The sequence below is a fragment of the Macaca mulatta genome, chromosome 2, assembly GCF_049350105.2.
Source record: "Macaca mulatta isolate MMU2019108-1 chromosome 2, T2T-MMU8v2.0, whole genome shotgun sequence".
NCBI classification, from domain to species: domain Eukaryota; kingdom Metazoa; phylum Chordata; class Mammalia; order Primates; family Cercopithecidae; genus Macaca; species Macaca mulatta.
Genome location: NC_133407.1, coordinates 174,687,521 through 174,703,250, shown reverse-complemented (window position 1 = coordinate 174,703,250; position 15,730 = coordinate 174,687,521). Strand labels below are relative to the sequence as shown.

Below are 15,730 nucleotides of genomic sequence, written 5' to 3'. Positions count from 1 at the left end.
AGAAAACTAAAGTAACATTTCTTGAATGCCTGAGTACAGAAGCTGAAATTCTTAGCAGATACACAAATAAGAAATGCATTTAAGTCTTTCATCCCTCGCCCCCCTCTCACTTTTCCCCACGTGTCCCCAAAGTCCATTGTATGATTCTTATGTCTTTGCGTCCTCATAGCTTAGCTCCCACATATTACTGAGAACATACAATGTTTAGTTTTCCATTCCTGATTACTTCCCTCAGAATAATAGTCTCCAATCTCATCCAGGTCACTCCACCTGTACCCCAATAACTTATGGCAAAAAATTTTTAATTAAATAATGATAAACCAAATTTAAAATAAGCATATAAATTCTGTGGACAAAACAAGAAATCCAAATAAAAAATAAACATGTAAAGAAAATAAATATATTTTAAACAACTTCTTGAGATAATTACTCCAATTAAGCACTAACTTAGAGTTTGGAAGATATGGTGGCCTCCTTTGGAATACATATGGGGGGAAAAAGGAGGGAAAGAGAGGAATGGAAAGGAAAGAAGTGCATATGTAAAACTGAGGCTACTTCAGTTGTTTCCTGCAGGGTAAACACACCTGGTAGGAATAATTTCAGAGAAACGTGAGGATACCCCTGTCTGGCAGATGCACCTGAATGTATTCTAAGCTAGAGAATCGGGAGTGGCCAACCCGGAGATTTGTTTCTTGTCTATGAGGAACATCTAAGCCCCTGTCCCGTCCTGTGGAACATGGGTCACAGGTTTTGAGGCCAGGAGTTTTAGGTTAAATGAAGGTTGCCAGGTGGAGGTCATTAAGGGGAGGATCTGAACTGAAAACATTATAGCAACTGCATGCTGTTGGGAAGCGACTGCAGTTTTCCTAACCAGCCTGCCACCACTGGGCCATGCAGTTATGTTGTCCAGCCCCTGCCACAGGGCTCTCTCTCTTGTATATAAGACCCTAATGAAACCCCATGTCTCATTTGCTGGCTCTGGGCAGCTTGTTTGGCCTCTTTAACCTGGTGCCTTCCTTATGAAGGTTAACAGGGGTTCAGCGCATCTCCCTATCATTTTATGTAATCACTTGGTAAATATGTTTGCTGTCTCCTGTCTGCCATCATGCTATAATAGGTGCCCGTTCTGGGGAAATGTGGGATTTCAGCGGGTCAATAATCCTCTTATTCTTCATATTTCTGTACTGTTGTTTCATGAGGATGAACTGATGCACCACTTGCCCTTCAAAAGAGAAAGGAGACTTGGAGAGGAGTAAACGGAGGGTGAGAAAGAAGGCAGCATGCCTAAAGTGCAGAGTGCAGGATGAGTGGCAGGGCCAGGTGCTCCTTCATCCTCAGCCTCTGCATGGATGTCAGCAGAGCAGAAGCAAGTTCCACTTTGTGCACTCCCTAGGAGCAGAGCCAGAGTGCAGGTGCATTCCCAGAACAGCAAGTGCTTTCCCAAGAACTGGGTGCTTGGTATCAATCTCCAGGTGAAGCCTATAGATGCTTAGGTGAGAATAGTGCAGCCCCTGCCCCACTTTCACTGCCTATAAGGAACCAATGGCCAGCAACAAAAATCTACAGTTTCTGTTGTATCTGTGCTGTCCCGCACCTGGCCCTCAAAGGCTCACCAGGCTGTCAACAGGTTTTGCGTTGGCAGTGGTGGTTGCTGTGGCTGGTCTTTGGAGCCCACCTAACTTCAAGTCCCATCATCTCACCTGATTTAGGTGTAACACTGACCACGGAGCCACATACTTTCATTTTGGACTCATCATGGAGACTTTATGTTTTGACACGTTTGCACCAGTCTAGGACACTGGCTTTCAAGTCAGTAGAATTTTCATAATGGAATGGACGATTCCCAGTTGTAGAAACTAAAGAACTTGTGTTGCCAAGTCTTTCCCACAGACAGATCTTAATTTTGAGAGGAGCAGTTTCCATCACTGCCCTCACCTACTCAGATTTGCTGTCTTCTGTGCTATCTTTAAATTTTTAAATAATCCTGTTTTTAAGCATGTACATAGAACATGTACATATTTAAAATGAAATACAACTAAAAGGCTTATAATTAAAAACACTGAACTTGTAGGTTTTTCCTAGTCTTTACTCAATGTTTGTAATTAAGATGCTTATTCTTATATCTTGATTTATTAATTTTAGACATTGGCTTCCTGTTATACTAAAAGAGAAGTATTTAATTTTATGACCCTCATATAACCCAATGATGTGCTGGAGCGTATTTCATCTGCCAGAGTGAGCTGATTGTTAAATTGTATAAGCCAAGTATTAAACAGTCATTAGCTTGAAAATTGGCCACCGCGCGAGTATTTACTCTATGGAAATCAGCAAATGTCACCAGAGTTACCTGCCCTTGAACCCTCTGAGCTAACGAAGCATTCACCAGCACACTATTGTTCTCCCACCAGATTCCCTTAATTGTAGTTAATCTAAAAGTCAGAGTTTCATTTTAATGATTGTGGTAATTTGTTTTTTGAAACAGGGTCTCTATCACCCAGGCTAGAGTGCAGTGGTGCAATCACTGCTCACCACAGCCTCAACCCCTCTGGACTTAAGCAATCCTCCCACCTCAGCCTCCTGAGTATCTGGGACTATAGGTGTGAGCCAGTGTGCCCAGCTACATTTTTTTGTATTTTTTTAGAGACAAGGTTGTGCTATGTTGGCCATGCTGGTCTCGAACTCCTGCACTCAAGCCTTCTTGGCCTTTCAAGAGTGTTGGGATTACAGGCGTGAGCCACCGTGCCCAGCCTATGGTACATTTTGTTCTCTGCATAGCTGTGGCATACCAAAATTATTGACTTCCTTGTTTTACATGGAGTTAGTAATTGCCTCATTGTAATCAGCCTGACATCACCTGAACCTAGCAGACAATTCACTAAAGACAATCAATAATTATGTGCCTGTGAAGTATTCTTTCCAAACAAACCTGAATCTATTTAAGTTTCTACAGCTAAATACTAGTTTATAGGTAATATGAAGAACCAAAAGCAAGTTAGATGACACAACAAGAGGACAATCAGATACATTTAGAATGCGGGATCTTCTACAGAACCAATGACTCACTTTCCCTAACAAATCATCGGCTTGAAAAGGGAAGATGATTAGAGAATTATTGTAGAAAAAAAATGAAGACTTGAGAGTCATAATCACAATTGCAACATGAGCACCCTGTTTGGATCCTAGCTCAAATCAAGAATCTAAAAAAAAAAGTGTATGATTGAAATAATCAGGAAAATTTGTCCATAGACTGGGTAGTAGATGGTATTAGCAATTATTAGTTAATAATAATGTGTATTTCAAAATCACTGAGAGAGTAGATTTTAAGTGTTCTCACCACAAAGAAATGATAAGTATGTGAGATGCTGGATATTTTAATTAGCTTGAGTTAATCATTACACAATGTATTAACTACTAATAGCCTGCTATTGCTTGGAAGCCTTACCTCTAACAGAAACAGTTGATTAACACTTAGTTTCTATGTTATGTGTACTGTGTAATGTATTCTTACAATAAAGCTAGAGAAAATAAAATGTTATGAAGAAAATAATAAGGAAAATACATTTACTCTTCTTTAAGTAGAAGTGGAACATGATAAAGGTTTTCATCCTCATCAGGATATCCTCACGTTTGAGTAGGCTGAGGAGGAGGAAGAGGAAGGGTTGGTTTTGCCGTCTCAGGGGTGACAGAGAAGGAAGAAAATCTGTAAGTGGACCCTTACAGTTCAAACCTGTGTTGTTCAAGGGTCAACCGTATATCATACTATAGCATATACCCCATAAATATATACCATTATTATTTGTCAATTTAAAGTTTAAGATAGAATTACTGTTATTTTTAGGTATGCTAATGGCATAGTACTTATGTTTTAAAAATGTCCTTATTGGTATAGATGAATAATAAATATTTTTAGGACAGATTACATAATGTCGGAATATTTTTTCTTTTTAAAAAAACAGAAAACATGTAGGAGGACAAATGAAACAAAAATGGCAAAATTTTTATAATTGCTAAAGCTGAGTGATGGGTCTATGAGAGCTATTCTACTTTTGTATGTGGAAAATTTTCATAATAAACATGTTTAAGGTATTTCATTTTAAATTTTGGTAGTTTTTCTTGTACTTAGCCTTGTTATTGTTAGTCAAATGCAGCATCAGATTTGTTAAATATCTATTAACAATTTAATATTGCTTTTGAAATCCACAAACATAGTAGCTGATTCATCAATGTCATTTTTTAAGGTCTTCCTCCCAGGGTCCCCCTTTTTCCTTCTCAATTGGGATTAGCAGCTGAATGGGTTTTCGGCATATAGCTGTTGATCTGGACTTTCCTGTTCTATGATCCTGAGACTGCCCTTACCTGATTTCCTACGTTGGATTCCTCTTTCCTTGTTTGTTGATATATGTCCTCTGATATGGTTTGGCTCTGTGTCCCCACCCAAATCTCATGTTGAATTGTAATCTTCAATTACAGTGTTGTGGGAGGGACCTGGTGGGAGGTGACTGGATCATGGGGCAGTTTTCCCCTTGCTGTTCTCGCAATAGTGAGTGAATTCTCACGAGATCTGGTTGTTTAAAAGTGTGTAGCACTTTCCCCTCCACCCTCTCTCTCCTGCCACCATGTAAAGACGTGCTTCACCCTTCTATCATGATTGTAAGTTTCCTGAGGCCTCCCCAGCCATGTATCCTGTGCAGCCTGCAGAACTGTAAGCCAATTAAACCTCTTTTCTTTATAAATTACCCACTCTCAGTTCTTTATAGCAGTGAGAACAGATAAATAAACCCTCATTTTTGATGGAGACCTACTCCAGAGCTTCCTTAAAAAAAAGTAAGTGTGAAATAAATTTTCTAGTCTTTGCATGTCTTTATTCTCTCTTCATGTTTGATTTGGCTCGGTAATTTCCTCTCAGAATTTTGGAAGGTTTTTTTTTTTCCACTTTTAGCTTCTGGTGTTGGTGTTAAGAAGCTCAATGCTATTTTGGTTTCTATTTCTGTTTTCTTTCCTTTCTTGAAGACTTTAGGATTTTCTCTTTACCCTTCTTATAAAATTTCTCAGAACATGCTGTATGTTGATGTCTTTCTGCACATTGTGCTGGGCCTTGTGAAAGTTGTGTCTAATAGATCTGGGAAATTCTGGTTTTTCCTTTTTTTAAAAATTTTTTCCTGAGACAGAGTCTCACTCTGTCACCCAGGCTGGAGTACAAGGGTGCAATCTCTACTCACTGTGACCTCCACCTCCCAGGTTCAAGCAATTCTCCTGCCTCACCCTCCCAAGCAGCTGGGATTACAGGTGCACCCCACCACACCCAGCTAATTTTTGTGTTTTTAATAGAGATGGGGTTTCATCATGTTGGCCAGGCTGGTCTTGAACTCCTGACCTCAAGTGATTTGCCTGCCTCAACCTCCCAAAGTGCTGGGATTACAGGCATGAGCCACCGCAGTGGCCATTTTTTCTGATTTCTTTTGTCATAATCTTCTATTTTCTCTGGCCTCTTTTTCTGAGAGTCTTATTAATAGGATAGTAGACCTATTCAACTCAGTTTAAGTATTTTACTTGGAGAAATGCATGTGTGGAAGGAAATAGGGAGGGAGTCTGTAACAGCTGAGCCAGCTGTCAGACCATGATGTTAATCTGATCCAGGTGAAGAAGAGAGGGAAGGAAGGTTGGTAGAAATGTCCTAAGCATTCCTGCAACCCAAGGTCCAGCAAAGCTGCCAGGGAATCCCTGAGACAAAGCCTGTAGACAGAGGACTCTCCTGTCTGTTAGGAATAACCCAGCCTTAGTATTTTTGTTGCACTCAATCACTGGCAGTAGTCTAAGCCCTGGCAGCATGGACCCAGGGCAAGCACAATTTGAATTCTAAAGACCCAAAGGTCTGAGGGGCCAAGGCCATGGCCATTACTATAAAATAGGTTCCATTACCATTGTGATGGTTGAATGTGTTCATCCCTCCATGGTTGATGGTTCAGTGCACCTAGAACAGTGTCAGGCACATCATAACCACTCAAAAAGTGGGTTTTGTTTTCCAGCTTTATTAAGGAATAGTTGACAAAAATTATATATATTTATGGTATACAATATGTTCTTTTTATACGTGTATACAATGTGAAATGATTAAATGAAGCTAATTACCATATCCATCACCTTATCACATACTTATCTTTTTTGTGGTGAGAACATCTAAGATTTTCTTAGCAATTTTCAAGTATGAAATATTTTATTAACTGTAGTCACCATGCTGTACAAGATGCCCAGAACTTACTCATCCTGCATAACTAAAATTTTCTACCCTTTGACAAACATCTCCCTATTACTCCTCTGCCCCATCAACCCCTTTGGCAGTCTTTGGCAACAGCCATTCTACTCTTTGCTTCTATGAGCTTGACTTTCTTAGGCTTCACGTATCAGTGAGGTTGATTACGCCTTACTTGTCTTTCTGTGTCTGGCTTATTTCACCAAGCATAATGTCCTCCACGTTCATCTATGTTGTGGAAATGACAGGATTTCCTTGTTTTTTAAGGCTGAATAGTATTCCATTGCATATACACAGCACAGTTTCTTAATCCATCCATTTGCTGATGGATAATACTTGGGTTGATTCCATATTTTGCCGGTTGTGAATAGTGCTGCAACAAACATGGGAGTGCAGATAACCTTTCAACGTATTGATTTCATTTCCTTTGGATATATACCCAGAAGTGAGATTTCTGGTTCCTATGGTAGTTCTATTTTTAATTTTGTGAGGAACCTGCATACTGTTTTCCATAATAGCTGTACTAGTTTACATTCCCACCAACAGTGTGTAAGGTCTCTCTTTTCCCCACATCCTTGAACTCAGAAAGTGTTATTGTTATTGAATGCCAAGGAGAAACCCACCATACTGTGTGATTAGCTAAAAAATATTATTATAAATTTTGTGCTCTAAATCTCAGAATGTATTTACTTTTATTTTAAGCACTATCCTAATAGGGTTGCTTAGCTTGAATACAATCCAAAGCCAGGTTAGAAACGGCACATTAAAAATCAAAAGCTCATGAATATTATAACAATAAGAAAGCTGTGAAATGTTAGTTTGACAGGAGGAGAAAAGACAGAACAACAAGAAAAAGCAAACACAATGATAAAAGCACAAATTTTCAGGGTTTTTAACATTAGGAAACAGCTCCAGAAACTTCAATGGGAATGGGTGTCCCACGGTATTACACAGAATGTAACAACTGCTGTTCATAATAATGACCCTGATATATCAAGAAAGTGCTTTACCAGCACTTTGAGGAGGTAGAAAAGTATGACATGCATTTTTAAATAATTTCCATCTATAGCACATAAAAGAAAAAGAAAAATATTGCATGATCTCATTTACATGTGGAATCTAAAAAAAATCAAATAGAGTGGTTACGAGGAGTGGGGTGGGAGAAGAGGAAATGGGGAGATGTAGGTCAGAGGATAAAAGTAGCAGATATGTAGGAGGAACAAGTCTGGAGATTCATTACACACCACGAGGACTACAGTAACAAAATTGTACTTATATGCAACTCATGCTAAATGAGTAGATTTTACTGCTCTTGCCACAAAGACCAAAAAAAAAATGGGCAACTCTGTGAGATGATGGATATGTTAATTTGCTTCAGTACAGTAACATTTTTTCCTATGCATATGTATCCCATAACATCATGTTGTATACCTTAGACATACACAAAATTCATTTTAAAAATAAAATTTTAAAAATAAAGTCAAACTTATAAAATCACAAAGAAAAAAAGAAAACTGCAGAGAAGTTGCATAGAAACAGTAAATCTTTGGGAGTTCTGGACAGATGCTAGTTTTATCAATTCATCTAATATATGACTTTTTCTGTGCATAATGGCACATCATTTCTTAGTATCACTTGATAATGAACAATCCTTACTCTTGTCATTTTACCACCTGATTTTATGTTGAGATTCCCCACACCTTTTGTGGCATTTGTCATTACTGCTTCGGCTCACTTCCTTCCTAAGCAAACATAAAATGTCTTTGAGGAATAGCAGCAGAACTTCCAAGCCATCTAAATTAAGCTCCCAGGATGGGTCGCGCCATTCCTGTGGTGGACACTGAGCGGGCTCTCACACTGAGGACACACACACCTGTCTGGACATTGCCCCTGCTTCCTTGCCAGTTTGCTTCATCTGGCAGCAGATCCTTGCTTCCACCCAGCACTCCTTTCCGCATGTTCCTGTTCTTGCATGTGAACCCCTGACATGTACAATGTTCACAAATACTGGGCTGGCAACCAAACTGCTGACATGGGATATGACATCAATGCCTTTGGAGTAAAACTCTATGATAGCTCATTTTCTAACCTCTCAGGAGTACTCAGAGCCTAAGAAGCTGCTGTCTAGAGCAACAGACTTTCATCTTGATATTGGGCTGCTTATAGCAGCCATACAAAGAGTGAAGCACAGAGAATGACAGAGCGAAAGAAAGAGAGAAGTGAGATTGAGAGCTGAGAGACACATACACAGGCAGAGGCAAATAAAGACAACATGGCAGCATGCTTATAGTATCCGGAACACATTTCAGGATTAACAACAAAAGCGGAATCTGCCACATTTTCCCATTGATTTGTCAGCTCCTTGAAGATTGCCTTTTGCTTGCATCGACACTAAGTAAAATTTATGAGGAGGAAAGCACTGTCATACTAAACAGGCAGTGCTTAACTATGTTTGGTAACAAAGCACAAAAGACCATACCATAATGTCCTAAAGAAATCTGTTCCTGACATTGCTACAAGGATTAAAATAGCTGTTAATTTTGCACAGGTTTAATTTTCCCAAGTTCCTGCCTGATATCTCCTTTTAAGTCACCTGCTTCTTGGTTTAAAGGATTGTGCTAAATTCTAAACATCCTATGGAACAACCAGTTTTTTAAAAATTTTATCCAATTTACTTCCCCTTCTTTCTCTTCTATTATCAATTGGATGGCCTTCTAAAGTCATTTCTTTTCTATTAGTATTTTCTCTGTTCCTTTTTATTCGAATCAACATCTACACATTTTGAAATATACAAATCCACAGTAAAATAACCAAAATAAACAAGTAAAAGCAGGCAGAACCTGAGCCTGATATTTCAGGTTGTTGCTTTTTTGTCTCTCTCTCTTTTTTTTTTTTTTTTTTCAATTCCATATCTTCTTTTCTTTTCTCTATTTTTTCAAGAAATGAAATTAAATGCACTACGGCTCCTCAGAAATGAGTAAATTCAAGACAATAGTTGAGTAACCATCTTTAGAAACAAAAATTTGTCTGAATTTAAAACTGTTAAGTTTCCATTTTCCTCAAACTAAATTGGTCAACTATGGGGAAAAAAGTAATATGAAGCATTCTAACTTTTGATTTGAGTACAGACAACATGTTGGCTAATTTGTATTGATTATATCTGCCAATCTAGATGCAATCACTTTTAAAAGCAGAGTCCTGTAATTCGCTTTTCTATAAAATGTCACCAATGCATTAAATACTTCGAAAACAGTCTTTGTAAATCAATCTGTACTTATTAGATTTATTTAAATGATAGCATTAGAGTTCCATGCCGAGATTTAATTTGGCTTTAAAATAACCCCCTACATGCAGAACACTTCCTAGGGTGGGAGAGGCTAGTTCTCAATTATTTTCATGCCGTCAGTACTAAAAGTGTTTAATGACTCACTTACCTACAAGCTGTGAGTTGTCTGAAGAACTCTCTATTCAGTGGGATGCACACATTTTACTTAAGGCTATCTTATAGGGAAAAAAAGGAAAGAGCGCAGAACCGTAGCATTTTCCAATGAAATGAAAAGTAAAAGACCTTACCTTGTTCGTGTCAAAGGTATTATAAACTTGATCAACATGTTTATTGGCCTTCTGATTCAGACCTTGCAGACCCAAAAGCGTCTTAAATTCATGTAGCGTTTGCAGGCCGGATGGATATTCCGTCATAAATGTTCTGTACCACACATAGGTCCCTTGTGTAGGAACTGCTCTCTGATCACCAGCTATAGATTTGCCATTCCCCATCTTGACTCACAGTCTACAGCTTTTCCTCAGGTTGTTTTCACGTAAGTTTTCACTGGATTTAGTCCCTTACTCCTCACTAAAACTGAAGGCTAACATATGCCCTCAGAAAGCTACTCTAAACCTCTTACAGCAACAAGCTAAATAAGAATAGAAAGCCAGTGAGATTAACTCATCTGCCCAGTTTTAAAACCAAGGTCACTTGGCAGTTGGTAACTAACATGCTTACAGTCATGCAGAGACCTAGTTTTTTGGGAAGGGAAGAGGCAATATTTTAGAGAGGGTGACCCTTGTTATATTGTTAGCCATCAATTTTGCCTATATTATGGAGTGGTACAGTGGGTCTAATGGCAGGAACTTTGAGGTGCAATCAGGGAGCCTAGATTCTATGCTTTGTTCTACCACTTATTAACTACATTGAAACATTACTCACATTCTTGTCTGTTTCCTCATCTGTGAAATAGGAATAAAAGTATCTGCCTTTTCATACCTGAGTATTGTGAAGATAAATTTAGATAACATTTTTACATGAAAAAATCATACATTGAGTATTATTAAAAAGAAGTCTATGTATAAGAGAGAAAAATAGGTAGAGAGAATCAAATAGTAGTCAGAAGAACTTCAGATGTAGCAGTCAGATAAAGGAACATATTGGGCTGTGTCTTCTGGTGTTGGTCTTCCCTTCTCTCCCCTACCCTCTGTTCTTACCTTTTTCTGGTCTCTCAAGTATCTACACATGCCATTGGCCTGCGAGCTTTATCTCACTCCAGTTTTCTAATCTGGCTAATCTTGTCCTAACCAAGCCCCATTTGCCAATGAATTTAAGAACAGGGTCAATGGACCTAAGAACTGTATCCAAGGTCCATTAGTGGAAATGAATGCTTTGTGTGGTCCTCAACCCATTTTGCTACCAACCATACTTAGAACCAGATAACCCCAGGTGGAATATAATTCTGTTACTCCTGAATTATAGTTCCTTGTTTTTTTGTGTTTTTTTTTTGTTGTTGTTGTTGTTGTTGGTTTTTTTGAGATGGAGTCTTGCTGTGTCGCTCAGGCTGGAGTACAGTGGCGCGATCTCAGGTCACTGCAAGCTCCGCCTCCCAGGTTCATGCCATTCTCCTTCCTCAGCCTCCTGAGTAGCTGGGACTACAGGCGCCCGCCACCATGCCAGGCTAATTTTTTGTATTTTTAGTAGAGATGGGGTTTCACCGTGTTAGCTAGGATGATCTCAATCTTCTGACCTTGTGATCCACCTTGACCTCCCAAAGTGCTGGAATTACAGGTGTGAGTCACAGTGCCTGGTCTACAGTTCTCCTTTTCTAACCTCACTCAATTCTTTCTTTTATTTCCATTTTGGCCCAGTTCATACATCTGGTTTCTGTCTTTGTCCCTATTCCTTAGTCCTGACTACCTGTTTATTATAAAATCCTTGATTCCTAAGAAGGAGCCATCGGGGCCTAAATGAATTGCGTTGACCAGAAGTGGTGGTGGTTATGGTGAATATGGTTAATTTTGTTTCAAACATATCAATGTAGACTCTCAATGGGACATTTTGATGTCACAATTAAATAATAGGGCTGGGCACAGTGGCTCATGCCTGTGATCTCAGCACTTTGGGAGGCCAAGGTAGGTGGATCCCTGGAGGTCAGGAGTTCAAGACCAGCTTGGGCAACCTGGTGAAATCCCATTTCTACTAAAAATACAAAAATTAGCCGGGCATGGTGGCGCATGCCTGTAATCCCAGCTACTCAGGAGACTGAGGCAAGAGAATCATTTGAACCCTGGAGGCAGAGGATGCAAGTGAGCTGAGATTGTGCCATTGCACTCCAGCCTGGGTGACAGTGAGACTCTGTCTAAAAAAAAAAAAAAAAAAGGTGAAAATAAGGTCATAGAATGTGAAACTTATCATACCAATTTGAAAGAATTACCTGAAACCATTAGAGTGAATGATATTCTTTTTTAGACAGCAAAAAGGACAAAGGGGAGACAGTGAGGACTCAGCCTTGAGATTATTCAGCTTGGAATGAGAGAAATATCCTGCTAGAATTTTCAAAAAGCATTCTTTGGGGAAGTCCCCTTTAAGATTCTTTCTAAATGTCTGCCAGAGGATGCTCAGAGGCACTGACTTCTTATCACCATTAACATTTATTAATCACTAATTTTTAAATTAAAGAAAAAATGGTACAGACGATGGCAGAGGAAGGTAGTAAAAGTTTTCAAGGAGGCAAGAAAATCCTTTGAGGAAGGAAAACTTTGGATGGATCAAGAATATAAGGACCTGAGATCCAGAAACTGTTTCTTCATATAAATGTACTTTAAAGAAAATTGGCCAAGTACAGTGGCTCACGCCTGTAATCCCTGCACTTTGGGAGGCCGAGGTAGGTGGATCACCTGAGGTTGGGAGTTCGATACCAGCCTGACCAACATGGCAAAACCCAGTCTCTACTAAAAATACACAATTAGTCAGGCATGGTGGTGTGGCACCTGTAATCCCAGCTACTCAGGAGGCTGAGGCAGGAGAATCGCTTGAACCCGGGAGACGGAGGTTGCAGTGAGCGGAGATCGTGCCATTGTACTCCAATCTGGGCAACAGGAGTGAAACTCTGTCTCAAAAAAAAAAAAAAGAAAAAGAAAAAGAAAAAAGAAACAAAAAGAAAACCTGCATAATGATCATTTGCTGATGCAGAAAAAAACTTTAAGGTTATTTGTAAAATAAGAATTCTAATATTGAATACAGTATTGAAGTCCAAAAATCAGGAGTCTTGCTGTATAGAACATTAGCCAGTCATAAGATAATGGGAAAAAGCCTCCATTTATGATAGGCTAAAAAATAAATCTAACTGCAATAAATATAACTAGGAATGTGCAAGATGTATTTGAAGAAAATTTTAAAATGGTAGTATAGGGTTCCAATGGAGACTTGAGGATATGCAAAGGCATATCTTGGTCTTGGGTAGAAAGACTTAATATTAAAAACATATCAGTTCTCTCCATATTAATCTGTATTATCACCACAAACCCCCATCTAAAAAATATAAATAGAATTTGAGGGGTAGTGGTGGCTACAAAATGTAATTCTGAGAATCAAGCATAAAAAAATACACAAAAAATTTTGAAAAATAAAATTATTAAGTAGCCCTACCAAAAACAACATGAATCTGGCATGAGAAAAGATGAAGCACTCAATGAAAAATAAATAGATTCTTTTTTTAACTAGGCTTAATTACAAATAAGAATTTAATATGCAGTAAGGTATGGTAAGACATAGGAAATAACTGATTATCAATGAATAATTCTGGTACAAAGCTATGGCTATGTGGAGATGCACACACACACACACACACACACACACACACAAAGGATTTCTAACTTACTTCTCACTCCAAAATAAATTTTAGATGAATCATAGGTTTAACAATATAAATCACTATAAGAAAACAAAGCAAAATTATTTTATAATTTTAGCATGGGACAGTCCTCTCTAAATATGACCATAGAAGCCATAAACAAAAGGAAATTCAATCATAATCTTTTAAAAAATCCCAGATGACCCAAAACACCATAAAAACAAAACTTAAAAGTTTGTTAGAAAATATCTGTAATATATATCACATAAAAAAGATAATATCCCTACTGTGAAGATAGTTCTTACAAATCAATAAGAAAAATACCCACCACCAAGTAGAAAAATTGACAAAGTCCAAATTTAAAAATCTGAATGACTTTTAAACATACGAAAAGATGCTCAATCACACTCAAAGTATAAGAAATGTATGTTCAAACTACAAGGATATACCACTTTTCACCTGTTTGATCAGCAAGATAAGAAAGTCTGGTAATCCACCAGGTAGGTGAAGGTGAGAGGAAACAGGAACTCATACGTTGCTGTAGGAGCGTAGACTAACACAATTTTTTCAAAGTGCTATTAGGCAATATCTATTCATAATAAAATGCATATACCCTTTGATCCAGAAATTCGTTTGCTGAGACATTTGACAGACATAATTGTACCTGTGTGAAATGAACAAATTTATAAGGATATTCACTGTTGTGCATATGTAAATCCAAACGAACAATAAAAACCTAAACATGCATTGATAAGGAAATGGTTAAACAGATTTAGTATTTCCATTGAATGAAATAATAAGGAGCAGCTGAAGATAATGAGAGGTTATCTCATTATCTCTCGATATATATGTATTATTACATGTATTGGTCTCAATATGGAATGATCTTGAAGGTATATTGAGTGGAAAAAGCAGCAGCCCCATCTTTTGGATGCTATTACATCCATATCTATAGCTATATCATGATATATATGGTTTTACAGATAATTGATTGCGGATAGATTTACAAGTAACTGGTAAAAACATGCCTCTTGAGAAGAGTATTTAAGTGGCTAAAGGCAAAAATGAAATAAAGAGTTTACCATATTCCATTTCCATGTTCCAGGCTTTTGCTATGTTCATATCATAAATTAAAATTATACAGTTTCACAAATGAATATTAAATGTTTTATTGTTTTTGTCTAAAGTTTCAGACATTTCTGAACAAAAAAAACCCAACCACTTATCAAGAAAAGTGTAAAAACATGCTTATTTATGTATATATAAATGTGAAACAACAATTTTTACCTATGTGTAATATATATACATATTATGCTTAGGAGATTTATTATTTTACTGTGACAAAATAATAAAATTATATAAGCTATATCTCAGTTTTGAGAGGATTTGTACTTTCTGCTTTACTGAGTGTTGGCTATAGTGGAGAAAGGGTATAAAGTCTTTCTTTTTCAACATCTTCAAGAGGAGGTGAGTCTGTAGTCCTTTGCATATTGATTTTGAAAACATCTGCTTTTAAATTTTTTTAAGGAATAACAAAATTACAATAACAATATTTTAAGGAATAACAAAATTTAAGCTTGAGTGACATTTTCATTTTTTTCAGTAGCTCACAAGAAAATTAGAGAACTCTAAATATTATTAATATTTCTGAAAGAAAAGGAAGATTTAGACAATAGGATTAGGGGATATATAAATTGTAAATCGGTCTCCATTTCTAGAGTGTACAATTTTCTTATTCGAAAAAAATTATTTCTTATTTCTTATTGTTAAACAGAATAGACTTTACAGTAACAACAAAAAAGAAAAATTTTTAAAAGAATCTTTCAACTTTCTTATCAGCATTTTTTAAAAGGGAATACCTTCTCTGACTTAATTTTCAGGAATCTTTTCATTTTTTTTCTAAAGGGAGTCTATGTCTTGTATCTATAGTCACTTTATTTAAATTGTTCTGGAGGAGGCGATTATCTTCTTTAAGCAAAGCTTCTAAATAAGTGTCAATCTGCTCCAGGTCACCTTCTGGACCACCCTGGAAAAGAGAAGCAACAGTCACACCAGGGAAAGAAGCTGTAGAGCTTATTCCTGTAATTTGGGCAGCTTCCTAACAGTCTTCCCTATGACTCCTGCTGCAACAAAAGCCACCTTACATTTGAATCATGCTTTTAACCTTTCAAAATGTTTTCTCATTTAATGTCATTTTATGCTAACAAGTGGTTAGAAACTTGGTTCATTTTTTTATTCTTTAGTGGAAGTTAGTACAACTGTTTTTTCTCTTTTTAAAAAATTACTTGCTATATTCCTAAAGCCTCCTCAGTCTAATCTCATCCTTCTCTGTTATAGGCTGTCATCTCCTATTTTTAAA

The 15,730-nt window shown here is 37.5% G+C and overlaps 2 protein-coding genes across 3 annotated transcripts in view; both read right to left on the bottom strand.

The window, feature by feature from the left end:
* The window catches only part of GUCA1C (guanylate cyclase activator 1C), a 48,022-nt gene extending 37,878 nt beyond the window's left edge, over nt 1-10,144 (bottom strand). The window contains exon 1 of one of the 2 annotated variants that reach the window (XM_001102050.5): nt 9,824-10,144. In XM_001102050.5, coding sequence (XP_001102050.2) covers nt 9,824-10,027 — 204 coding nt within the window. In that variant the 5' untranslated portion in view covers nt 10,028-10,144. The remainder of the gene's footprint in view (nt 1-9,823) is intronic. The other variant, XM_028844636.2, reaches the window with a different exon arrangement.
* Nucleotides 10,145-14,524: 4,380 nt separating this feature from the next.
* The window catches only part of MORC1 (MORC family CW-type zinc finger 1), a 161,077-nt gene continuing 159,871 nt past the window's right edge, over nt 14,525-15,730 (bottom strand). Inside the window, exon 28 of the mRNA XM_028844635.2 lies at nt 14,525-15,397. Within this exon, the coding sequence (XP_028700468.2) occupies nt 15,260-15,397 (138 nt within the window). The 3' untranslated portion in view covers nt 14,525-15,259. The remainder of the gene's footprint in view (nt 15,398-15,730) is intronic.